At 58.7% G+C, this 24,329-nt stretch overlaps 4 protein-coding genes across 6 annotated transcripts in view; 1 reads left to right on the top strand and 3 right to left on the bottom strand.

Annotated features, from left to right (window-relative positions):
* DGCR2 (DiGeorge syndrome critical region gene 2) overlaps positions 1-4,071 on the bottom strand; it is a 97,343-nt gene extending 93,272 nt beyond the window's left edge. For 2 of the 3 annotated variants that reach the window (XM_072803570.1, XM_072803573.1), the window contains exons 1-2: positions 3,919-4,071; positions 1,089-1,284 (exon numbers count right to left, since the gene is read on the bottom strand). In XM_072803570.1, the coding sequence (XP_072659671.1) occupies positions 1,089-1,092 (4 nt within the window). In that variant the 5' untranslated portion in view covers positions 1,093-1,284; positions 3,919-4,071. The remainder of the gene's footprint in view (positions 1-1,088; positions 1,285-3,918) is intronic. The other variant, XM_072803577.1, reaches the window with a different exon arrangement.
* Positions 4,072-4,080: 9 nt separating this feature from the next.
* Positions 4,081-5,501, top strand: TSSK2 (testis specific serine kinase 2). The gene has a single exon (XM_072803583.1). The coding sequence runs from the start codon at positions 4,215-4,217 to the stop codon at positions 5,289-5,291; it is 1,077 nt and encodes a 358-aa protein (XP_072659684.1). The 5' UTR covers positions 4,081-4,214; the 3' UTR covers positions 5,292-5,501.
* A 1,636-nt stretch (positions 5,502-7,137) lies between these two features.
* ESS2 (ess-2 splicing factor homolog) lies at positions 7,138-17,478 on the bottom strand. Its single transcript, XM_072803581.1, has 10 exons — positions 17,284-17,478; positions 16,118-16,286; positions 15,926-16,027; positions 13,723-13,892; positions 13,493-13,610; positions 13,089-13,222; positions 12,213-12,315; positions 11,140-11,249; positions 8,128-8,243; positions 7,138-7,692 (listed from the first exon to the last, which is right to left on the bottom strand). Exons 1-10 carry the CDS (start codon positions 17,416-17,418, stop codon positions 7,413-7,415), a joined length of 1,437 nt encoding a protein of 478 aa, XP_072659682.1. The 5' UTR covers positions 17,419-17,478; the 3' UTR covers positions 7,138-7,412.
* A 1,792-nt stretch (positions 17,479-19,270) lies between these two features.
* On the bottom strand, positions 19,271-22,247 carry GSC2 (goosecoid homeobox 2). The gene is made up of 3 exons (XM_072801935.1): positions 21,998-22,247; positions 21,615-21,868; positions 19,271-21,240 (listed from the first exon to the last, which is right to left on the bottom strand). The coding sequence occupies exons 1-3, from the start codon at positions 22,245-22,247 to the stop codon at positions 21,139-21,141; spliced, it is 606 nt and encodes a 201-aa protein (XP_072658036.1). The 3' UTR covers positions 19,271-21,138.
* Positions 22,248-24,329: the final 2,082 nt, after the last annotated feature.

The raw sequence follows: 24,329 nt of genomic DNA, 5'->3' as shown, positions 1-24,329 counted from the left end.
GGGGCAGCGAGGACAGAACCAAGAAGGGCAAGGGGGCTGCCTGCAGAAGAGAGGCGCTGTAGGTAGGCAGGGGCTCGTCTGCAGTTGGGGCTGAGGATCTGGGCCCTCAACACCCCAGCGCCACCGCCTTCACAAGGCTGCGGGTGGGGAGGGGGCCTGCAGGGGGCAGATGGACATGCCTCTCAGCCCCTCTGGAGCTCCCCACCCCAGTAGGCAACTCATTTCTTTTGTTCTGTCCACCAGGGTTCCCCCCTCCTCCCATGGCCAGCCAGCACCCAGGATGCCCTGAGTCATCCTGCCTGTGGTCATTCCCCCTGCCCCACTGGATGGCCCGGCTCCGCCCGGCCTGTACGTTCCACAGTCACACTCTGTGTCCCCAACCACATTCCATTCCCTTCTAGTCCCAGTCTGTCCCCAGGGCTGATGCTCCACGCCAGAGTGGATAAGCAGACCGGTGTGTTCACAATGCTTGCCGTGCCCTGCAGCCGCCAGTCAGTGTCCTTTAGAGGGAGCAGGCCTGCACTCAGCATCGCTGGCTGCCGTGCCCTGCCGGCCCACCCGTGTTATTCTCAGGCTGCTCCCTCTGACCTCAGCCACTGCAGCCCCTTTTTCTTCCTGCCCTGCACTCACCCTGCCACCTTGTGGGTTTGACACATCAAGAGGAAAGCGCCTTCAGACTTATCCCCCTTCTGCCCACGTATCTTGGAAAAACCCCAACCCCAGGCCCTGGGAGAGGTGAAGTCTAGTGAGGGCCCCAGCCCCACTCTCTTTGCACCCCTCCGCACAGCACTCCACCTCTCTGCCTTGCTCCTGCCCTCCCCACAGCCACCTTTACACATTCTACGTCTTCCTATCTCCATGTTCCTGTGTGTATTCTCGAACACACGACTTGGCTACCGCTATGGCCTCTACCTGCCCCTTTTGTTCCCCCAGTGGCCAGAGCCTCCCTTCGGCATGCAGTAGAGATCCCACTGCCCTGGGGAAGGATCCCGGTGCGGGCCTTGGCCTCCCAGCCCCCTCCCTCAGCCCCAGGCCCACCCGTTTATGTGCCAGAATCACACTTGTACATGTGTCCCTGCAGACCTTACCCATGTCTCCAGGATCAGCCGAGGGGCCATGGCCTCCGCAAAGCCTTCAGAACTTGGCAGCCCGCCGCTATAAGCTCTGCTGCTGGGGCAGGCCTGTGAGTGCTGAAGTCCAGGCACAGGACAGGCCCTGGGTGATGTCGGAGGAGCCACCCAATTTTTCCCAGAGGTCCCAGGAACCCAGCGTTGTGCAGATCATCTGGTGACAGAGTAAAATTCCAGAGTACATGGGGCTGGTTGGAGTGGGGACATCCTGAGAAGCTCACGAACCTCCTCACTTTGGTCATCTGTGGCTTGTTGTGGTCGTCGGGCAACATACAGCAAGAGGGCCTGGGAGCAACCCACTATGGCCTAGTCAGAAGGCAAGCCTGGGCAGGAGGGGCCCCAGGGAAAGAGCATCTACTGTGTGCTTTACAGGTGGGGAGACAGCTCAGAGAGGGAGGGCAACTGCCTGAGATCACACAGCACAGAGTGGCAGCCTAGGCGACAGAAGCCCACGCCTCCCCGGGTACCCTCACATTCCAGGCCATTCCAGCTGCTGGGGTCAGCCCTGGCTCAGACCCCTTCAGTGACCCTCCTGAAGGCTTTATTTTTTTTTTATTTTATTTTTTTTCCTGAAGGCTTTAGATCAAGACCTTCACCATGGCCTGCACAGTCTGTAGTTCTGTCCCCTCCCACCCTGCACACTCCCGCCACTCTGTGTCCTTTTCAAGCCATCACATGCTCTAGCAGGTTCTGGTCCTCCTCCATGTGGCTAACTCTTCACACCTCAGCCCTCCCAACCTCCCCAAATCCAATCCCAGTTCTTCCCTCACAGCCCTGTGTTCCCATATCATGGCACAGCCACCACTGGTCATTTGCACTGCTGGTGTGACACTGAAGCTCCCTGTCCTCTGGGCTTCAGAAAGGCAAAGGTCCTGTCTAGTTCCAGCATCTGGAACCAACCTTCAAATACCTATTGGGTGAGTGGAAAAATGGAGGAAACCGTAACTCAGAGGGAAGTGGCCTTGCCAGAGTCTGCAGGTCTCCCACGCACAGGGCTGCAGCCTGGGAGGGCTCCTGGAGGCCCCTGGGCCAGTCGAACACTTCCCCTTCCGAACACACCCTGCGTGCGTGCTTGTGCGTGCTTGTGCTGGGTGAAGCCACCTGCTCCCCTGCCCCCAGCTCAGCTCGTGCCTCCTCCACCGTGTCCCCCGAGAACCAAAGAGGCCACACTGTCCTGGGCAAGGGCAGAGTATAAGGAAACAGAATCCACAAAAAACAGAAAAGTGGGTAGGTTGGCAGAGTCAGCCAAAAAGGCAGACATGCAGGGGGTGCCCCAGGGAGAACGTGTGGGAGTGCAGGAGAAAGGGGAGACTGCTCCGGGTCCTGGCCCGCAAATCCTCATGGCCAGCCCCTTTTGGGATGCACAGGAGCGAAGTTCTGGTCATTTCTGCCAAAGACGTCCCAGGGGAGAGCAAGCATCAAGCCAGAGCTACTGCAACTGAAGCTCCAAAGAGCCAGGAGCGGGCCTCAGGGAGGCCGTGGCTGCTGGAGGGCATCTGGACTCCGGCCACGCGGCCCCAGGGATCTTCCAGACAAGCCTCCAGCTGCAGGGAACTCCCCGTGTGCCCCCAGGTGTGTCCACAGAGCCATGCTGGGGCCAAAACGGCAGGCACATCTGCCCAGCACGTCCTCCCCCTCATCCACCTGTACACGGTCTCCTCCGTCACTTCCCCTACCGACCACCCACATAGAGGCAGGCCTCCTGAGGTCCCCCCCCACCCGCTGAACACTGAGCACATGGCACGCCCACATGTGGGCACGGGATGCCTGCCATGGAGACCGAATGAGCAGCAAGCCTTCCAAAGTACCTAAGGAGACACACAAAGGATGCCACGTTTCCCAAAGCAAAAACAAAAGGGTTTTCACATTGCTTTCAGGTGCAAGACAGCTTGAGAGACGCAAATGCCAGGAGTCCATCAGCCTGCCCAGCTCCTCACAAGGATCCCCTCCTCATCCCAGTGCCTGCTCTTACCAGAAGCCCTGGCACCAAGGCTCCGCCCAAGGTCCTGCCCCCTCATGGGCCACCGCTCAGCCCCTCTGTCTCCTGCCGCCCAATCACCCATAGGCCTGCCTTGGTCCAGCCTCCTCTTGTCCAGTCAAAGGCATTGGCCTCCACTCACCCCAAAACCGATCCTCTATGTACCCTGCCAGGGACCATCTTAAAACGTGACTTGAGTCATGGCTCTTCTGGCCCCAGACCCTTCCCTTCTCCTCCACCCTCCCTCCAGATGTAAGACAGCCATTCTCAGAAGAAGCCGTCACCTCTTCCAGGCTCTTCCCTGCCTGGATGCCTCACCACCTCCTCTACCTGACCGAGGCCTGGCCCATCCTCCAGGCAGGCCCCAGCCCTGGGAACACGCATCTGCCAGTGGGGGGCACAGGGCCCTGCCTGCCCTCCCACCCCACACATGCCCCGCTTACCACAGTGGCACTCCTCTGCCCAGCCTTGTACCCCAGAACAGAAACTGCTCTCATTCACAAGGCTGGGTGGAGCCACCAGCCTGGCCAGACCAGGGCCATTCCTCCCAGGCACCACCAGTTCCAAAGACACAAGTCCTAGAGAGGGTTTTCTTCACACCCCAAAGAAGCTGTAGGAAATAGGCCCTAGTGGGACATGGACTGATGCAGAGTCAGCCCGCACAGCCAGGAGAAAGAAACAGGCATGGGGCTGGCACTCTGGCCTGACCTGGGGGGCCCTCCCTTGGGCCTGACTCAAGACCAGGAAGCCACAGCGAGGAGGAGGAGGAGGAGGAGGAGGAGGAGGAGGAGGAGGAGCAGGGAGGGTTACCGCAGTCCTGGGTGCCGGCTTCCTTCCAGTGAGCGGGGAGTGGGCACTCCCACCAGGCCAGCCTGGCTTCCAAGGTTCCAGGGGCCCGTTTCCCCCAGCTCAGTCCCTACTCCCGGCAGGCTGGCTTTATGACTTCACATGCTGAAGTCACGCGGAGACAATGCTGAGCGTTCCACCCCTCCGAGTCCAGGCCCAGCCCAGCCAGACGGCTCCCCACAGGGTAAATGAGGACAATGCCCGCTGGCCCACGTGGGGAGGGGATGTAGAGCGCAGCGGCGCCAGCCGCTCCTGGCACCATGGATGATGCCGCGGTCCTAAGGAAGAAGGGTTACATCGTGGGCATCAATCTTGGCAAGGGCTCGTACGCAAAAGTCAAATCTGCCTACTCTGAGCGCCTCAAGTTCAACGTGGCGGTCAAGATCATTGACCGAAAGAAGACGCCCACTGACTTCGTGGAGAGATTCCTTCCTCGGGAGATGGACATCCTGGCAACTGTCAACCACCGCTCCATCATCAAGACCTATGAGATCTTTGAGACCTCTGATGGGCGCATCTACATCGTCATGGAGCTCGGGGTCCAGGGCGACCTGCTCGAGTTCATCAAGTGTCGGGGGGCGCTGCACGAGGATGTGGCGCGTAAGATGTTCCGCCAGCTGTCCTCGGCCGTCAAGTACTGCCACGACCTGGACGTCGTCCACCGAGATCTCAAGTGCGAGAACCTCCTCCTTGACAAGGACTTCAACATCAAGCTGTCCGACTTCGGCTTCTCCAAGCGCTGCCTGCGGGACGGCAGCGGCCGCATCATCCTCAGCAAGACCTTCTGCGGGTCGGCGGCGTACGCGGCCCCCGAGGTGCTGCAGGGCATCCCCTACCAGCCCAAGGTGTATGACATCTGGAGCCTGGGCGTGATCCTCTACATCATGGTCTGTGGCTCCATGCCCTACGACGACTCCGACATCAAGAAGATGCTGCGCATCCAGAAGGAGCACCGCGTGGACTTCCCCCGCTCCAAGAACCTGACGGGCGAGTGCAAGGACCTCATCTACCGCATGCTACAGCCCGACGTCAACCGGCGGCTGCACATCGACGAGATCCTCAGCCACTCATGGCTACAGCCCCCCAAGCCCAAAGCCATGTCTTCTGCCTCCTTCAAGAGGGAGGGTGAGGGCAAGTATCGGACGGAGTGCAAACTGGACACCCGGCCAGGCTCGCGGCCCGAGCACCGGCCCGACCACAAGCTGGGAGCCAAAACCCAGCACCGGCTGTTGGTGGTGCCCGAGAACGAGGACAGGATGGAGGACAGGCTGGCCGAGACCTCCAAGGCCAAAGATCATCACGTCACCGGAGCCGAGGTGGGGAAAGCGAGCACCTAGCGGTGCTGTGGGCCCGGGGGGCGCGGTGCATGGTGTGCGCCCACATAAACTAAATAGACAGGTAGGAGCTGCAGAAGGCACAGGTGCAAGGAACAAGTAAAATCCGTCAATTAAACCACTATTTTGATTACGTTCTATTAGCTTTCTTCCACTTAGTAGCAAAGACGTTAATTACTGACCACCAAATAAACCACAAAGTGTATACAAGCATCAAGAGTGCCCCGTGAGGAGTCTTTTTCTCTAGGACTCAGCCAACCCCCCTCCCTGCGGCGCGGGGGTCTCCAGCGTAGAGGTGCAGGGCCCGGTGCTCGGGGGCAGGCACACTCACGGTGAGGCCCTGTGGGCCAGAAGACCTCAGCCGCAGCCCACAGCCAGGCCCCCCCACCGTCTCCCTCGGACCTGCCCGGGGCCCAGTGTCCCAAGGCTGGCCAGCCGCACGGGTCTCTACGTTTCGGGCAGAGCACAGCTCACCCTGCCCCCAACCCGATCCTGCTCCCTCGGGCCCCCCTCTTTCTGCGTACTCTGCTCCCTCCATTCCTGCTTTTCAGATCAGTGGCCTGAGCCCCTTGAGTGCCCTTTTGATTGCCAGAACAGCCCCAACCCAGACCGCTCACCCACCCCTTCCTGCCCACCCTACACCCCAGCCCGTACTCGGGGGGCCAGCGCTTGGCCTTAAGTGGCCTTGTCAGGACAGTCTCTCCCCCACATCTCACACCCACTCACACCGCTGCCTCCATGCTGCTCTGGCCCACGCCCCCCTCCTCCATGGGGAAAAACAGCAAAGGCCACACTCTCCTGACCCCTGAGCAGTCCTGGGCCTGGTCCCACCTGCCAAGCCTAGTCCCAGCCCCCATGAGTTAGGGGCCTGGCTGGGGCTTGGCCCCCTGAGAACTGGCAGGAACTCAGTCGAGCACAGGCTAGCGGGTACCCAGGCAGGCGGCTGGCCCCCCGCCAGCCTCTAGGGAACACCGCCCTCACGGAGACGGTGAGGAACCATGCAAGACAACCCAAGACAACGGCCAAGGCAGGGCTGGGTGTGCTCAAAGACAGACTCCGGTCTCGGCAGATTCCAGGCTGTCTCTGTGGGCAGTGCAAGCCCCTAGGAGGGCACCACCTGACCCCACCTAAGGCCTGAAGAGATCCATCTGGGAGCCAGCAAGGCCCACCACCTCCTCGTGAAGCAGCTGGCCCAGGCCTCCTGGAGTCGGGCACCAAAGCCCTCGGGGTCATGGGCAAGTGTGGCCTGTGGTGCACATGGCACTCATGGGTCTTGCTCTTTTGACACTGTGCCCAGGTTAGTGTTACCCACAGCTCCCACTGGTGACTCAGCAGCATATGGAAGGTAGTGCCTGGAGCACTGGGAGAGAGAGTGAAGGGCAGGAAGACAGAGCAGCCCTGCCCCACCTGAGCTGGAGACCAGGTGCTTGGAGATGACATTGAGGCCACTTTGAAGGTGCCACACGAGGTGTGGTCTGACATGTAGGACCCACGTGACCCCATCACCAGCACACCACAGGGGCCAGGCCCAGGTGGGGAAGCTGTGGACCTGGGTGCAGAGCCCCGGGGACCCGAGGGGCATAACTTCTGAGGGTTTTCTTCTTCCCTCAGGGGGCAGGGCCCAGTGTGCTGTGAGCTGAGCACAGAAGGTAGGTTCCAAGTCCCAGGGGGCCACATTGTTCCATGTTCCCAGAGGGGGAGCAATGCAGAGAGTGGCACGAGGGGTCAGACACCCTGGATTTCCTCCCAGAAGCTTCTGCCCAGGGAGGCCTGTAGTCCTGAGACTGGGACGTGGGCACGAAGGTAGCCTACGGGCTGTGCAGAGCGGGCCGGAGAGATGGTCCTGCCAGACTGTGCCAGGTGCTCTTTAATGACGGCTAAATAGAAACAGGCAAGGAAGGGTTTGATAGAAAACAGTTTCAACAAGACCCAGGGACATACCCCAGGGGCTGTGGGGGCAAGTCTTGTGCCAGCCTGGCCGAGGCACGACATCTCTTCTGTGGCTCCTGGGACAGCCACCATTTCTAGCCCGGGCCTGGGTCCCCAGAAGGCCGGAGTCCTCTGCTGAGTGGGCTGCGGCCCTGCAGGCTCCACAGTTTCCACAGGCCCGACCCGGGCCTGGCCCTAGAAGAAGTCTGAGGCTTTGCGCCGGGCAGGGAGCTGCAGCAGGTTGTCCGTGATGGAGGCGGGGTCCTGGCTGAGGGGGGTGCGCGCCGCAGAGCCAGGAGCTGGTGTGCTCGTGGGGGTCTGAGGCCCACCGGCTGGGGTCTTGAGGTGGGTTGAACGTGCTGGAGATGGGGTGTAGCTGGCCCGCAGGGCCCGGTCTGTGTACTTGCTGGCCGTCCTGCTCACGAGGCGCTGCAGGGCTGGGGACATGGCTGGGCTCAGGCCTTTGGGGGTGAGGCTGGGGTAGAAGGGGTGGGTGAAAGAGGCACCATTAGGCCTGATCAGGTATTGCCAGCAGCAGGGCTTTCCATGGCCCCACAGGAAGATACATGGGTGATGTGTGGTCACTACTGGCTGACCATACAGCACTGTAGCCAAACTTAAGGTCAAGTAGTGGTGCTGCCTTTAGTTGTGGGGTTGGATGGACCCTGTCTCTCCAAGGAGGACAATACACCTGCTCCCACAGGGCTGACAGGTGTGCGTAAGTGGGACAAGGGGCCCTAGAGATGTGCCGAGAGGAGGCTGAAGGAAAGGACAGAGGGGCCTGCATCCTGGTTCATAAAGGCTGCGCCCTGGACCCGAGGAGCCGCCACAGGAACCGGCACAGGACCCCTGGGCCTGCCCTGCACAGTGTGTGTCCACACTGCATTGGGTGGGGTCAGGCACTTCATACCTGGCCAAGTTCTCCGTCACTCTTCTCAAGGCCTCCTGCTTCTTGGCCCGGTTCTTGGCGGCAGCCTCGTTGGCCATCTTCAGCCCCAGCCGTTCCCTGCGGCCAGGCTCCAAGATCTATGAGGCAAGTGGGTGTGTGGGTGGCCTGCTGCCAGGTCAGGCAGTCCCTCGCTGCTGGGGCACCTGCCTCTCTCCCGTGGCCCCCTGCGATCCTCACAACCCATTATTGCCTCCCTAAAAGCCCCCGGAAGGCCCCTGACCAGCTTGGTGAGCTGCCCACCCGCAAAGGCCCAGGCCTCCCACCTGTCCTCACAGTTCCCCACAAGCCAGCACTGCCAACTTACGAACCCGACAGTCTTTTAGGAAAAAGGCGGTCTGGTTTGAATCTGCTTTCCTCTGATTACCAGAATAAACTGCCTGTTGACTTTAACTTCCATTGACCTTCTCTATTTCTTTCCAGAACTTCCCGAAATAGATCCTTGTCTTATTTTTCTATTAAAGTGCTTGCTTAGGGATCCCTGGGTGGCGCAGCGGTTTGGCGCCTGCCTTTGGCCCAGGGCGCGATCCTGGAGACCCGGGATCGAATCCCACGTCGGGCTCCCGGTGCATGGAGCCTGCTTCTCCCTCTGCCTGTGTCTCTGCCTCTCTCTCTCTCTCTCTCTCTCTGTGACTATCATGAATAAATAAATAAAATCTTTAAAAAATAAATAAATAAAGTGCTTGCTTAGGGGCAGCCCTGGTGGCTTAGTGGTTTAGCGCTGCCTTCAGCCTGGGGTGTGATCCTGGAGACACCAGATTGAGTCCCACATCGGGGTCCCTGCATGGGCCTGCTTCTCCCTCTGCCTGTGTCTCTGCCTCTCTCTCTCTCTCTGTCTCTCAAGAATAATAAATAAATAAATAAATAAATAAATAAATAAATAAATAAATAAATAAATAAATAAATAAATAAATAAATAAATAAAGTGCTTGCTTTCTTAAGGTTTTACTCTAAGTTAATGTTACATTAAGCTCTGCCAAACAAACTCCTTCTCAGTTATTTGCTTTCAGTGTCATTCATGACTTTTTTTTTTTTTTTTTTTTGCTGTACTTAAGCCTACACCTCACATGGTATCACCTACACCTCGCTTCCATATCTCTTCCATGATGTCTCTCTTTGCTTTACTCCTTCCTACCTTTATCTCAGATTAAACATTGACTACTGGGCAGCCCGGGTGGTTCAGCGGCTTAGCACTACCTTCAGCCCAGGGCATGATCCTGGAGTCCCGGGATTGAGTCCCACATCGGGCTCCCTGCATGGAGCCTGCTTCTCCCTCTACCTGTGTCTCTGCCTCTCTCTCTCTCTGTGTCTCTCATGAATAAACAAAATCTTAAAAAAAACAAAAACAAAAACTAGCACTTAGAGATGGGAGGTTTAAAAAAAAAAAACAACATTGACTATTATTGTCTTCTTATTGTTTTGTATTTACGTTTTCTGTACTTAACCCTTCCACTTCGGGAACTCATTCTGCCGTGCGTACCAAGCACTTTATGTCCAAATGCTCTTGCTCAGCACAGCTTGAACGGTCGTCTCTCAGGTACCCTGAATTCGGATTTGGACTGAGGTTTGTTCATGATCTCTTCCCTGTTGCCTGGTAGGCTCCAGGACCAGGGGAAGACCTGTGATATCCCCACACCCCCAGCGTGCCCTGACACCTGCTGGCACAGGCTCCTCTCCGGTTTTTCTTGGTTATCCTCGGGTCCCAGACAAATTTAAGAACCAAGGTGCCAAAATCCTCTGCATACATTCTGTCTGGATGTGTGTTCCTTCTCTGAACGAGAACAGTGCTATTACGGAGAGGCAGCATAGTGTGGCCCACACTCTCTGATTTTCCTTACATAAGCCTGTAGCACTAGCCTGTGGTTTCTTTATGAAAGCTAAGTTACTGCTAGTTAGTCCGAACTTCTTCTGCTACAGTGAATGAGATATTTCTTGTCTTTTCTTTTTTTTTTTTTTTAAAGATTATTTATTCATGAGAGACACACAGAGAGAGAGGCAGAGACACAGGCAAAGAAGCAGGCCCTATGCAGGAAGCCCGATCCTGGGACTCCGGGATCACGCACTGAGCCAAAGGCAGACGCTCAACCGCTGAGCCACTCAGGCGTCCCAAGATCTCTTTTTCTGTTGCATTTCAAACTACACACTGCAAGTGTTTAGAGGAACCAGTTCAAGACAACCTCTAGCCTAGCTCCCCACGCGGCAGACCTACATTAATGGCAGGTTCCATGCCTAACCCTTTGGGATTTCAAAGCAGATGATGTAACCCCACACCCTTTGTTCTCTGCAACAACACTGACTTCTGCCTCCTGCAATTTCCTAGCAATCCAGGTAGGGAGTGTTGGCCCAGCACCCTGAGAACAGGACTGCATGCTCCCAGCTTCCAGCGACTTCTCTTCCTTCCTGTTCCAAACTACGCCAGTCACTCAGTTTCCCCAACAAACTGTGTGTATACCGGAGCACCTTGCCTTCCCAAAGCCTCTCTGGGGCCTGCCTAGGCCACTCGATCTCCACAAACCACCTGGCACCCAGCTTCCCCACCCTACCGGTCCAGGCCTCATGAAACACCCCCTCTGACAACTTCTACAAAACTGGTGCCTCCTGGTTCATGCTCTCTAACCGGAGGCCTCTCTCTGCAAGCACGCAATCCTTCTGAGGACACAAACCACATCCCATGGAAAACTGGGGTTCTAGGGCCCTTCCCACCCCACAGGCCTACAAGCTCAGAGGGCCATAGCTTTGGTGCCCTAGCCCCACACCGGAGTCCCTCCCTTCACCCACACCTGTGCGCAGTGCTCTGGTCTTATTCAGAAGTGCAGTGCTTGCACAGGTGTGTAGCCTGGAACATGGCTTGGCGCTTCAGTTGGTTCTGCTTTGACCAGTGGCAGCTAGCCCATCCTCTGTGCATTGAACTACAAATGCTCAGATGGCCATATGCCTGCTCTGGGTCCCCTCCGAACTCCCCTCATCATGACTCACCTTGAAGGCTGGTCCTGGCGTCCTGTCCACGTAGGGGGTTTCAGATCCTTCAACTCTCAAGGGAGTGTTTTCAACTTCTCCCCAGGTCATCAGCGGTGACTCATTCACACCTGCAGATGGACAGCTCACAGTCACTTCAGGCCAGGGGATGCAGATGGGGGTGGGGTAGGTGGGCAATACCAGGCCCGCCCTGACAGCCAGCTCCCACCATGCGTGTCCCAGCTAACAAACATGAAGGCTGGCAGTAGCCCACTCTCCTTCCCTAGGACTCTGGAACTCTGGCAGCTCGGCCCTCTGAGAGGACAAGGCCACTTAAGGCCCAAGGCAGGTCCAGGCTCTGACAACTAAAGGGCTTAGCCTGGAAAGGTGGCTCCGCAGAGAAGCTGGGCTGGATCAGCTAGGCTCCCAGCCTAGCACATGGCTGTGGGGGTCTCCTGGAGGTTGCTATGGCACCCCACCCAAAAGGAGACACTTGGGGCCTTTCAGAGCCCAAAACTTCCCCAGAACCCTGGGCAAACCTGTAGCACCTCCAGATATCCTGGCCTAGGTCACATGAACCAGCAGCCCAGGATACAGAGGCCAGTGCTTGGGAGGGCAGGACACCACATGCATGGCTACACCATAAGACTGTCCTCGAGACTCATAAACCTCCTGTGTGAGGCCATGCGGGGCTGGGGCCTGAAGCCTCCTCCCTGTGTCCGTCCACCTCGCCTCCCTGTGCCTGGCCTCTCGCTATGCCCTTCAGCATGCTCACCACAGCCCATCTGTCCAGCAGAGCCCCGACACCCCTGGTTCCCAACTAAACCAGCCTGTTCTGCTTAGGGCAAGCATGAAGACTGCCCAGCTCCATAGGCTGGGCCCCATGCATCTCAGGTCAGCATTACCTGAGAGTCCAGCCCACCCACAGCCTTGTTCAGCCCTGTCATTGCACAGGTGGGACACTGGGTCCCCGAGTCACATGAGACACGTGGCAAAAATGGAGAAGTGTCAACAGTGCTAGAGCCACTTGAGTAGCCCATCTCCCAGAGGCAGTCTTATCAGGGGCCGGGCTCGTCAGCAGGTCCACTTCTCACCAGGGGCAGGAGAGGGTGTTGCAACAAATCCAAATCCGCCTACTCGTGGGGAGTCCTGGGGGATTAGCTCCTTGCCATCAGGGCCCACCTTGCCCTGTTTGTGCTGGAACAACAAGAGAGACTAGTGTTAGGGGGGCCCAAGCCCACTCTCTCCACCTAGCTGATGCACAAATGCATAGGAACATGCTGGAAACACCTCCCCTCCCCAGGGCAGACCCAGAGCTCTGTGGGTGGTATCCCCCTTGGAGAAAGAGAAGAAGACTTTCTCAGAGCAGGGAGCAGCAAGGGAAGCTCCCCCTCCCTCTGTGCAGGGCAGTGCCGGGGCCCTGGGCGTCAGGCTATATCCCCACACAAGCTGCCCTCAGCAGCTCCTGACTTAGGCCCTGCTCTGACCTCTTCCCCACAAGGCACCGGCAGAAGCCTCCAGGACAGTCTCCCCATCTCCTGCCTCACTTCAACCCTATGACCACTGGAGGCACCACTGCACCATGACTCCCAGACTCAGAAACCCCTGCTGTGTACCCCACCAAGCTTCACCCCACCCTACCCTGCGCACCCCATCTATCTATCCCTGTCCTACCTGGTGCATGGGTGTGGGTCTGGCCAGCCTAGGCTGGCTCCCAGCAGCCTCCCTTCTTTCATGTTCTTGTCCGCCAGGGAGCTGGCACAGAACTGACCCACAGAACGTCTCTGGCCAAGACAGTGCCCCAGTGGTAACCCATACAAATCGAGAAAAGGCTCAGGTCCCTGCTGCAGAGGAGCCCCACATACTCACATGCTGCTAGGTTCCACCTAACCCAAGAACAGTACCAATTTAAGAAAGGAAACCAAGATCGGGGAGATGGTGGCTGCCCACAGCCAGCCCCGGCCACTCACCTGGGCGTTGAGAGCGGCAGCCTGCTGCAGCTGGGATCTGCTCAGGGCCTGGCTGAAGGGATCCCTGAGGAAGCGAGTATTCTTATGCACCACCTGCCTCGGCTTCTTAAACAGCTGTTCCTCATCTGGGACGCCTGATGGATGCAGGAGAGATGGCAGCAGTGTCAGAAAGGTGGGTAGGCCCCACTGCTGCCCCACACTCATGGCTCGGGAGAGAGAGGCCAAGTCATTCCCTGGTGACCAGAAGTATGAAGCTGGGCAAAGCGCTTACATCACCCTCTGCCTGGAGGCAGACCAGGACCCCTCCAAGTCCCGTACACCGGGGAGCACAGATACATCCTCAAGGCCCGACCCAACACACGGTCCCACCCGCTGCCGCCTGCCCGCCCACCCTCCCTGCTCACCCTCTGGGTAGTACATGAGGGAGTTTTTGGCCTTGTACTTCCAGGTCTCCACGCCAGCCTGGCTGCTCTCGATGGCTTGGTGCTCTGCCGACGGAAGTGCAAGATTATCTTTCTGCCTCTGTGTCACAGGGGGAAAGTGAGGGTCAGAGAGGCCCTAGGCACTGTGCCCCTGGCCCAAGGACTCCCTCCACGCCGACAGAGGATGCCTGTGCCCCTGTACCCAATGACACCTTCTCAAACTCCTCCTCGGCCTGGTAGAGCCACGTGTGGCGTGCCCGGCTCTTCTCCTTCGCCACCTCCATGATCTCCTGGAAGGAGGCGTTGTCCTCACTTGTGTACCGGCTCAGGAAGACATCCAGGCTGGGCAGAGGCTCCTTCTCCTCCTCCTCTCCAGCCTCTCCTGCTCAGGGGCATAGGTGGGGTGACACAGAACCACAAACAGCATAAATGCTTTGTAGTCACTCAATCCCAGGACCCGTAAGTAGGGTGGGAACCCTTAGCCTCATTGTGGGTCTTCTGGTGAGAACCCACACTGCCAGACCACTCCCCTGGGGATCACCCCCCTAATTGCCCAGGGAGCGCTCAGAGGCTCTCCTCAGCTGCTGGATGTCAAGTGAAACATATGTCTGACTCACACAGGCCAAGGCATATCCAGGGGTCAGAGAAAAGGCGGGTGATCACAGCAAGCCTTGCACTGCCCAAACTGCGCCATTCCTATAGGACCTGCCTCTAAAGCTCCAAGCTCTCCCTCCATCCTTACCCTGCCTGCTCCTCTCTTCCCGGTACCTGTGCTACATGTGGGTGGATGTCACCTAAGCCTCCTAACCTGCTAACAGGCCCTGAGGGCAGGACCCCGTAGGATCCAGTGGTCCAGATGGGGCCTCACAGGCACTGGGCCACAACCCCAGCCGCCCCACCCACCACCATAGGAAGGGGAACTCCCAGTGAGGTGGTGCCATTGCACTGTGTACAGTAGTGCGCACTTCAGAGGGACCGTCAAGAGGAGAGTCTTGTCTTCCATTCCACTGACAGTCTTCACCACCTACTACTTGCTACACTGTACCAAGCACAGTGGCTAAAAGTTCCAAGACAAGACCCAGGGTTGGAAAGATGAGAACTCAAACCCCATTGTATCACCAAATAGGTCTGAAACCTGCAGAAGCTACTCCTTCCTGAGCCTTAGCTTCCTCACCTGTGAATGTGAACAATGATGGTACCCACCACCTAGCTTATTGATATGGTTCCTAGATCTGCTGACAAGATGTATCTTTAAAAAAAAATAAAGAATCTGAGGGGTGCCTGGGTGGCTCAGTTGGTTCAGTGTCTTTCTGACTCTTGGTTTGAGCTCAGGTCATGATCTCAGGGTTGTGGGGTCGAGCCCCACGTTGGGCTCCCCACTCACCACGGAGTCTGCTGGAAATTCTCTCATTCTCATTGCCCACCCCGTTATTCGCACACGTGCTCACTCACTCTTTCAAAGAAATAAATAAGTAGAATCCCAATAAATAAGTAGATAAGAATCTGTAAATCGCCTGTGACTCATCTGCCATGTGCAGTAGAAAATCAAGCTCCAAGGACACGATGGACTAGGGTAACTCCACAAAAAGCTGGATTTTGAAAGGGAAAATATCTCATCTATGTAAGCACACAGAGCATCTACAGCACGCTGAAGACTAGAACCTAGCAGAGAACAGGAACCATCTTGTCTGCCTGGGCCCTGGTCTTCTACTGACAAAATCGTCCACTGATCCTGAGAAAGTCACGTGGCAGTGCACACTTGTGTCCAACCGGGCTCAAAATGCTCTCTCCTAGAAAGACTCCCTCATAAAAAGTTGGAACATGTCATGACCCCCCAACATATGTGTTGGAGAAAACAACTTATTTGTTCTACTCCCACAACATGCCATGTGCTGTCCTAGGTGCAGGATACATGCACAGAAGCAAGACAGAGAAGCTCCTGAAGAGAAGAAAAGCAACAAACAGAAAAAAATGCCTTTTTAAGTGCCATGTCATACAGCAAGGAAACAAAAGCCAGGCAGGAAGGCATGCTGGGGGGTGTCAGGAAAGGGTTCCATAAACGGTAACATCTGAGCAGAGGCTTGAGGGGAAAAAAGGGGAGAGCCGTGCAGTTACCCAGGGGAAGTGACTGACTGAGAAGAAACAAGTGCAGAGACCCTGAGGCATTCTAAGACAGCAGCAGGAAAGGGGTCCTTCGAGGACAAAGCACACTGGGTAGGCGCTGGCACGCCGTGAGCAGGCTGGGGACAGAGGTGGCAAGATCCCCATTCCACAGAGGAGGGCCAGAGGCTCGGAAAGCTGCCCACGTCTGCCTCCCAGACCAATGCTCTTTAACCCCATGGCTTGCCATTTAGGCAGAGAGCCTTCAGGGATGCACAGGATGAGACTTGCAGGCAAACCCCAGGGCTCACTCACCATCGCCATCCTCCAGGCCCCTGCCTCGGCCCCGAGGCTTGTTGCCCACCACTCCGGTGCCTGTGTGCACATCAGGGGTTTCAAATGTGGCTGGAGTCACATCTGGAAGGAGGGAGGGAGTAGGGATTAGAGCCAGCCTAAGGCAGCAGTTCAGCAGGAGCTCCCCTTACTGCCAACCACTGAGGCTCTTACAGGGTGGTGGGGGCTCCCGGGACATCTTGCCCAGGGCAGAGCCAAACTTGATGGCGATCTGCCGCATCCGTTCCAGGTCTCCATTCTCCTCAGCCTCCAGGTACTCCTTCTGAGCCTGCAACTTCTCCACGTCAGGAAAGAAGTCCCTTTGGATGACTGTCTGGAGACCCTATCAGAAGTCAGAACAAAAGCCAGAGGTCGCATCTGCCTCTCCTCTGCCCCTCAGTCTAGCAACATACATGCTAAGGTCCTTGCTGATGCCCCCAACCTCTAGCCAGCCTAGTGATCCCCTGAGCTCAGCTGCACTTTCTAACGAGGATGAGCATCCCCTGTGATCTTGCGGCAACATCTGACATTACTCCACGCTCATCTGATTTCCATAAAACCTTTCTCCCCTCACTGGTCACTCTCATGCTCCTTTGCTAGCTCCACCTCCACACCAGCTGGATCAAGGTGGGTGTTGCCCCTTCATTCCACCTGATACCTCTTAATTCCAATGGGATCCCTTTATCTGGATGATTTCAGCCTGTCACCCCCACCAACAGCACGGGGTTGAGATTCCCCAATCTGTTCTTCCAGACAGACCTGATCCTAAGCTGCTCATCTATGTACCCTTCTATCCACTAATGCCAGCTGCCTATCCCAGAGGCCTCCCAAAATTAACCAATCCAAAGCCAAACTGATTTCCTCCAATCTCCCTGCCAGCTCCTTTCCCTGCATATTTGCTGTAATATTAAAACCTACTTCAAGGATCCTTGGCTGCCCACTAACTCAGCGATGCTGATGCAATCAGAGGCTGTCTCCAAGACCTCCAGCCTCCGCATCTGCTGTTACAACTCTGTAGAAAGTCCTCTTTGCCACCATCCTTCCACACGCCTCTTCATGCTTTAATAAAACACCTTGTTTCCCCGACCGCCCCCCCGCCCAGCGCACACAAAGCCGCCCCCTCTCTCCCCTAATACTGCCGGTGCCTCCCCCCATCAAGGACACCTCTCCCTGCACTGTATTTACTTGGCTCTCCGGCTGTCCACACCCCAAGAGCACAGACTCGGGTTGCCCCACCTCCGCAAGGGTACGAGTCCGCCACGACCCGAGAGCAGGGACCCGACAGGAGCGCGAGGCAGGGAAGGGACCTCGAATCCGCTAGCGTCGCATCAAGGTCTTACCTCGATGTACTCTTCTTCGTCCAGGACCCGTTGCTTGCTCGCCGCAGCCCGGGCCTCCCCTGCTGCCCGCTTCCTCCGGGGCCCGGACGAGGGAGGAAGCAATAGCGCCGGGGTTGACGCTCCAGGCGTCTCCATCGCTATCCCAGGACCGCTCTGGCGGCGCAGGTACGGAAAAGGGTCTGGAGACGGTGGGGGCGGGACTGTGCTAAGTGCGCAGGCGCCCACCACAGTCCACCAATGGGAGAGCCGCGCGTTTCGAGGCCAGCCCGCGCTCCTTAGTGACGTCACCAAAAAGCCTTGTGGGAATTGAAGTCTTCCAGCAGCCCCACTCTGGTCCTGCGACTCTGAACTACGGGCACCAGGGGGCGCTGTGGTGGGAGAGACTAAGGGATGTGTCCTTCACTCTAATAGCGAACATTTTCAGCGCTGCGAAATTGAAACGCCTTGAATTCCAGTTTCTCCCAAATCATCATTGAGCATGCTCCTGCGTTATTAACAAAAACACATTTTGGCTATAGATGGGTTTGAAAGTTTTTATTTAAACTTTATACAAGATGAGAACCCGAGGACCATTTCTTCTGGATCGTTATCTAACAAAAGAAAAAAAAATCCGATGGTCTGGTAAAGAAATGTCTGGTTAAACATTATTCAGTCCGGGGACGCCCGGGTGGCTCAGCGGTTGAGTGTCTGCCGTTGGCTCAGGGCATGATCCTGGGGTCCGGGGATCGGGTTCGAATCGGGTTCCCTGTGCGGAGCCTGCTTCTCCCTCTGCCTGTGTCTCTGCCTCTCTGTGTGTGTTTCTCATGAATAAACAAAATCTTAAAAAAAAAAATTCAGTCCCTTTCGGCGACTATACGGCTGGAAAGATTGTGGCTGGGCCAAGGACGTCAGGTCTCCCTGTCCTCCTCCTTTCTAACCTTTCCCCAAAGCCCCTCAATAAAATGGTTTGATAAAAAAATTTTTTAAAATTTAAATAAATAAATAAATAAATAAATAAATAAATAAATAAATAAATAAATACATACATACATACATACATACATACATACATACATACATTCGGTCCCTGAACACCACAGTGGGCTTTCCAGAAGAAGGCTAACTGTCTTTGAAATGGACCAGAAAATTGCCCAACCACTTTTCAGGAATGATCATGTCTTCCCTAAAGGAGGTTGTGAATGATGCCAAACAGGTAAGTTCTGCCCCAGAACAAATTCGTATTATAGGCAGTCATTCCTTTATTCCGTGGGAACTCCATGGTGACGGGTCCTGCCCTGTGGAGCTGACAGTCGAATGGGGAAGACAGACACTACGCAGATCATCCCACAAACAGGCATAAAGCTCAGGGGACAGAGAGTGCAAAGAAAGAGTTTGTACTTGGGGAATCTTCCTCTACGGGGCAGGCAGGGGATGTTTCCTTGGGGAGCTGCCGAGCTGGAGAATGAACAGACGTTGATCATGTGGAGGGCAAGAGCAGGTGCAAAGTTCTCGCAGCAAGAGGGAGAAAACCTTTGGATACAAGGAGTGCAAGGAGCGGTGAGGTGTGAGATGGACACCGCAGGGGCCGGGGCCGGGGCCGGCTGTGTGGGGCCTCGTGGGTCTCGGTGAGTTTTGTCTTTAGGAACAACGGGAAGCCCTTGGAATGCTGTAGGCCGGGGAGAGGCGGGTTCACATGTGCACCCTGGGTCGGATGGAAAAGGAATTACAGAGGAACCAGAACGGCTGCAGGTGGACAAGCTGCAATGGGCTAGGTGATGGATGATGGCATTCCCATCAGGTTGCTACCATTGAACCTGGGGAGAAGACAGTTTCTGGGATTGTCTTGGGGAGTAAAATTGATTTGCTATAGGTTAACTAACCTGAATTTTTAAAAAGATTTTATTTATTTATTAATGAGAGACACAGAGAGAAAGGCAGAGACACAGGCAGAGGGAGAAGCAGGCTCCATGCAGGAAGCCCGACTCGGGACTCGATCCCATGTCTCCAGGATCACACCCTGGGCTGAGGGCGGCGCTAAACCGCTGAGCCACTTGGGCTGCCCACTAACTTGAATTTATATAAAATTCAAAAAAAGTATTGGTTTGCTGCTGGCCTGGGTGTGGTGGGTGAGGGGGAGGAGGGGTGCGGGTGATTGCCAGCTCTCTGGCTCATGCACCTGGTTTGCAAAAGGAAAGTTTGCCGCAGACAAGGTGGTTTTGAGGCGCTGCAGGCTTCCAGGTGGAGTAGTCAAGGGAACAGTGGGACATAAATATCCAGCTCAGGGAAGAGGTCTGGGCTGGAGATGTAAATGTGGCAGAGATACAGGAGTTGGAGCCTGAGGTGGAAGTGATGAAGCAAGGAGAGAATGGAGCGGAGGGGCCCATGCCTGGGGCCCAGCCTGCAGGATGCCCACGTTAATGGGCAGCTTGTAGGGGGTGAGCCTGCCAAGGAGCAGCTAGAGAGAAAGGAGAGAAACGAGGACAGTACAGTCACTGGTCCTTCGCAGGCAGGGCTCTGATCACGGCCGTGCAATGACGAAGAGCCAACCGGGAGGGTCAGGGTCCCAGGGTCCCAGGGCCCAGCCAGATGAGGGCATCCCAGCCTGAGGGAAGCGCTGCTGGCGCACTGTGCAGTATGCGAGGATAAGGCCAGCATTCAGGGGGAAAGCCTGTGACAGCCACAAGTGTGTAGCCTGAGGGGTGGAGGTGAGTGCTGTTGTCCCGGAGGCTCCCAGCAGTTAGACGGCTTGGGTGCTCAGTGTTCTCTGAGCCGGCCAGCCTTGGAGAGTCCTGGGAGTGGTAGCCCTGGCTTCTAGACCTTTAATGAGTGGACTGCGTCTGCTTTCAGATACCCCCGGCCCATTTCCTCCAGGACCCGTAAGGAGGCAGAGCATGGTCCCCAAGCCAGGTGCCAGGTGCCCTGAGCCCACCAGAGGGGCCTTCGGGGGGAACCAAAGCGACCTTCCTCCACCCTGGGGTCAGGACGATGGAGAGGAAAACGGACACTTTCCAAGGCAGCGGCAGGGGCATGTGGTGCATCCTCCCCAGTCAGACTTCCTCTGGCCCCAACAGGAAGGCGGAGAGGGAGGCAGACACACGGCCTGGAAACCCGCCAGAAGGAGGAAGCCAAGGATCTCCACCCATGAGCAGTACCTGGAGGCCAGTGCAGGCCCCCGGGGGTGCTAGGCCATGATCTGTGGGGTGGTCTGCTGTGCTGGGGAGCACAGGGACTGAGGACTCTCTGGGCTGCGCTCCCCAAGGCAAGGTGGCCCCCACTCCTTGGATGTGGGAGTGGAGCCACGGCGGACTTTAAACTCTGGACTGCTTTTGTGCGGTTTGCAGTTGCTTTTTTATTTCCCAGGATGCAGGCGAGGCTCACAGAATTAAGGAGCGGGGCAGGGAGATGACCTCACCCAACGCTCTTATCCCACAGCTCTGGACACCAAGGCCTGGTGCAGGACACGCAAGCCGCAAGCCGACCGCCCCAGAATGCTCGAAACCTCCAGAGGCGGGGTCGAGGGAGCCGTGTGCATGCGGGGGAGGGGAGGGAGAGGAGGCTTCCGGGCCCCCTGCCCAGGAGTGGTTCCTGTCCGGGGGGGGGGGGGGGGGGGGGAGTTGAAGCGGACCCAGCCCACCGGCCCCCAGGGAATCCTCCCGACCCTAGTCACGGGGAGGAGAGCACGTGGGGATGCTCAGGGCTCCCTCCTTTCACGGGCAGGGCCGGGGCGGGGAGGGGCACGCACGGCCGCCCCTGCCCGAGCGCTAGCTCCAGGCTGCGGGAGCCCCGCGGCCGCTCTCAGCTCGGTTTCGGGCGGACCCGAGTCCTCCCCGGCGGGCCCCGGGGACGCGGCCAAGGCCACGAGCGGCTTCCAGGCCGTCAGCCGCTCTCCTTCGGGGGCTTCTTGGCCCCGGGGAGGAGCCTCGAGGTGGCCGACCGCTTCTGGTGTCGCCACTTGGCCCGGCGGTTCTTGAACCAGACCTGAGGGGCAGGAGGGGCGACTCAGGCCCAGCCCGGGCCCCGCGCCCCTCCCCCCGGCCCGCGCGGGCGCCTCCCGAGGGGCGGGGCGGGGGGCGGGGGGCGGCGCGGGCTGCGGGTCCCCCCGTCCGCGGCCCCGCAGCTCGCTGCTCCTCCCGGCTTCCTCCACGAGCCGCAGGAGGCCGTGTATCCGCGAAAGTAAGAAAGTTTAAACCGAAGGAAAACCAGCCCTACCTGCCGTCCAGGTCCAGCGACCCCTTCCCGCCCCCGCCCCGCCCCCGCCTATCCGAGGAGGGGGGAGGGGAAGGGGGCCGCGCGGGCCCGTCGCGGCCCGTCCGCCCGTCCGTCCGCGCGTCCGTCGGTCCGCGGGCACCCACCTCCACGCGCTCCTCGCGCAGGCGGATGCGGCCGGCCAGGCGCTCGCGGGTGCCCACGTCGGGGTACTGGTTCTGCACGAAGAGCGCCTCCAGCGCCTGCAGCTGCTCCTCGCTGAAGATGGTGCGGTGGCGCCGCGTGCGCCTCTGCGGGCCCGGCCCGCCCGCGCCCGGCAGCGCCCCCGAGCCTCCCGCCGCCGCGGCCAAGGGCGAGGGCGCCGCGGGGCCCAGCCTCAGCGGCCACGGCAGCCGCGCGCCTGCGGGGAGGGCGCAGTGAGGCCCGGCCCCGCCCGCCCGCCCGCCCGCCCGCAGCCGCCCCGCGCCCGCCCCGCGCCCGCCCCGCGCCCGCCCCGCGCCCGCCCCGCGCCCGCCCCGCGCCCACTCACCCAGCGCGGCGGCCGCCTCCGGGGGTCCCCGGGGCGCCGCGCGGGGTCCGCAGCAGCAGCAGCAGCCGCAGGGCGCGGCCTCGGGCGCCCCGGGCTCCCCGGGCTCCGCGGGGCTCTGGCGGCCGGCGGGCGGCGGCGCGCGGGCGGCCCCGGCGCTGCGCTCGGGCGGGCTGGACAGGATGTGGTCGATGGAGAAGGGGCAGGGCCGCCCGGGGCCCCCGCGGCCCGCCGCGCCCCCCGCCGCCGCCATGCCCGCCGCCGCCGCCGCCGCCGCGGGGATATATACGTCGGGGGGAGCGCGCGGTAATCCCCGGGCCGAGCGCCGCGTCCACGCGGGCTAATCCCGCCGCGCCGGCCCGGGCCGCGCTAATCCCCACCGCGGCGGCGGGGGACCTGCTCCGCCTCGGCGCGCGGGGGCCGCGGGGAGGGGCCGCGGGGAGCCCTCCGCCCCCGAGCTGCTGTTCTGTCCCCGGAGCGGAGGGCCGCCTCCCCCTGCCCCGGGGCCCGGGCCACCCCGACCTGGCCGCCCCCGTTGCCCTCCTGGCCGAGCCCCGGGCTACGTCCCGCAGTGGCCCCTCGTCCCCTGGGGGCTCTAAGAGGGCGACGGGCAAGTCTGGAGAAAACCACCCCAACTGCCAACCTCCTGGCCCCGACTCTGGCGGGCTCCTGCCCCCAGGGGGGCCCAACTGCACTGGCAGCCCCCCGATCGCACCCTCTCTGGCCCCCAACCTCCCACCCACTTCACAGCGGGACCCTCAGCCTCCTGGAGGCAACGGGGAGCGGGAGCTCTCTGCTCACCACCAAACCTGGATCCCCACCGCCCAGGCCCCCAAGTCTCTACCCCCTCTACTGGGTCACCCGGCCTCCTCCGCCTCCCAGACCCCATCCAAGGCCCCACCCCAGTGCTCTGCAGCCACCCCTCCTCGTGCTTCCTGTATGTCCCAGAATCCCCTCCAAGAAACCATGAAACACCCCAGCCCCACCCTGTCGGTGGCCCAGCTTCTGGAGAGTGACTGGAGGGCTCGGTGCCCCCCACTCCTCAGGCCGCCGCGGCCCACCCCTGGGAGGTCACGCTGCCCAGCATTGCTGACCGCCTGCACTTGCCAAATTCAGTGAAGGCCGTTCATCCTCAGGTAAGTAGCCCCGAGCAGCCTGTCAGGCGCCCGGCTTAAGACCCTCTTCCCTGGACCCCTGGAAAAGACACGGTTGGCTCACGGGACTGAGCACCAGGCTGCGTGGCTCATATCCCAGCCATCACTTCCTGGCTGCAGGAGCTTCCAGAGGTTCATCCCCGCCCCCTGTGCCTCGGTTTCCCAATCTATAGCATAATTATAGCAACCTAACTCCAGAGGTGCTGCTGCTGGGACTCAGCGGGTCACCACGTGGGAGACGTCGGAGCCGGGCTGGGCACGCGGGGCTCCGAGTGGCAGTTCCCCGTCGGGCGCCGAGCTCACATTCCCTCCCTTCTCCCACCTCACAGCCTTGCTCAGACTCCTTTGCTGACTCCGCTCTGGTATCAGTGAGGAGACTTTGGACTTCAGGGACAGAACCTGCCAACTCAACCCCTGTCACAACAGTTCTAGTGGGGGCCCCAGGACTTGTCCATCTGAATGCTTAGTGAAGGAACCATGGGGTGGTTCAGCATTCAGATGCACAAGTCCTGGGCCCCCACTACTAGAACTGTTGTGGCAGCTGCCTCATGACTGCGAGGTGGCTGCCGCAGCCCCATACCTCCCATCTCTTCCCATGTGTCCCTTTGGAGGACTCTGGAAACCTCTTCCAACATAGAACCACGTGCTCACCATGTGATCAGAGAGGCGCACGAGGATTGAGTGCCCCTCAAAGCGGGAGATCTGACAGGATGGGGTCAGGAAGACTGTGCCCCCCACTACCCCCAGGCCTGGCGGTTTCTTCATCCCGCCCCATTCCCACCCTGGGTGACCTCCTGCAGCCTCCAAGCCTCAGACACCATCTCTGTGACAATGACCCCCGGGCTGATACCTCTGGCCTGACATCTCCCTCTGCGCCAGGCTGGAATCTCCCAAGTGCTTGGATCACCTGTCAACACCTCCCAGCCACCAGGCCTCGGATGGACTGAAGATCCTCTCAAAACTTGTTCCTTGGCACGCCTGGGTGGCTCAGCGGTTGAGCATCTGCCTTTGGCCCAGGGCGTGATCCTGGGGTCCTGGGATCGAGTCCTACATCGGGCTCCCTGCATGGAGCCTGCTTCTCCCTCTGCCCATGTCTCTGCCTCTCTCTCTCTCTGTGTCTTTCATGAATGAATAAATAAAATCTATAAAAAAAACAAACAAACAAACAATTCCTTGCCTGG

Source organism: Canis lupus, chromosome 27, assembly GCF_048164855.1.
Source record: "Canis lupus baileyi chromosome 27, mCanLup2.hap1, whole genome shotgun sequence".
NCBI lineage: Eukaryota > Metazoa > Chordata > Mammalia > Carnivora > Canidae > Canis > Canis lupus.
This window is presented reverse-complemented; position numbering and strand designations above follow the sequence as displayed.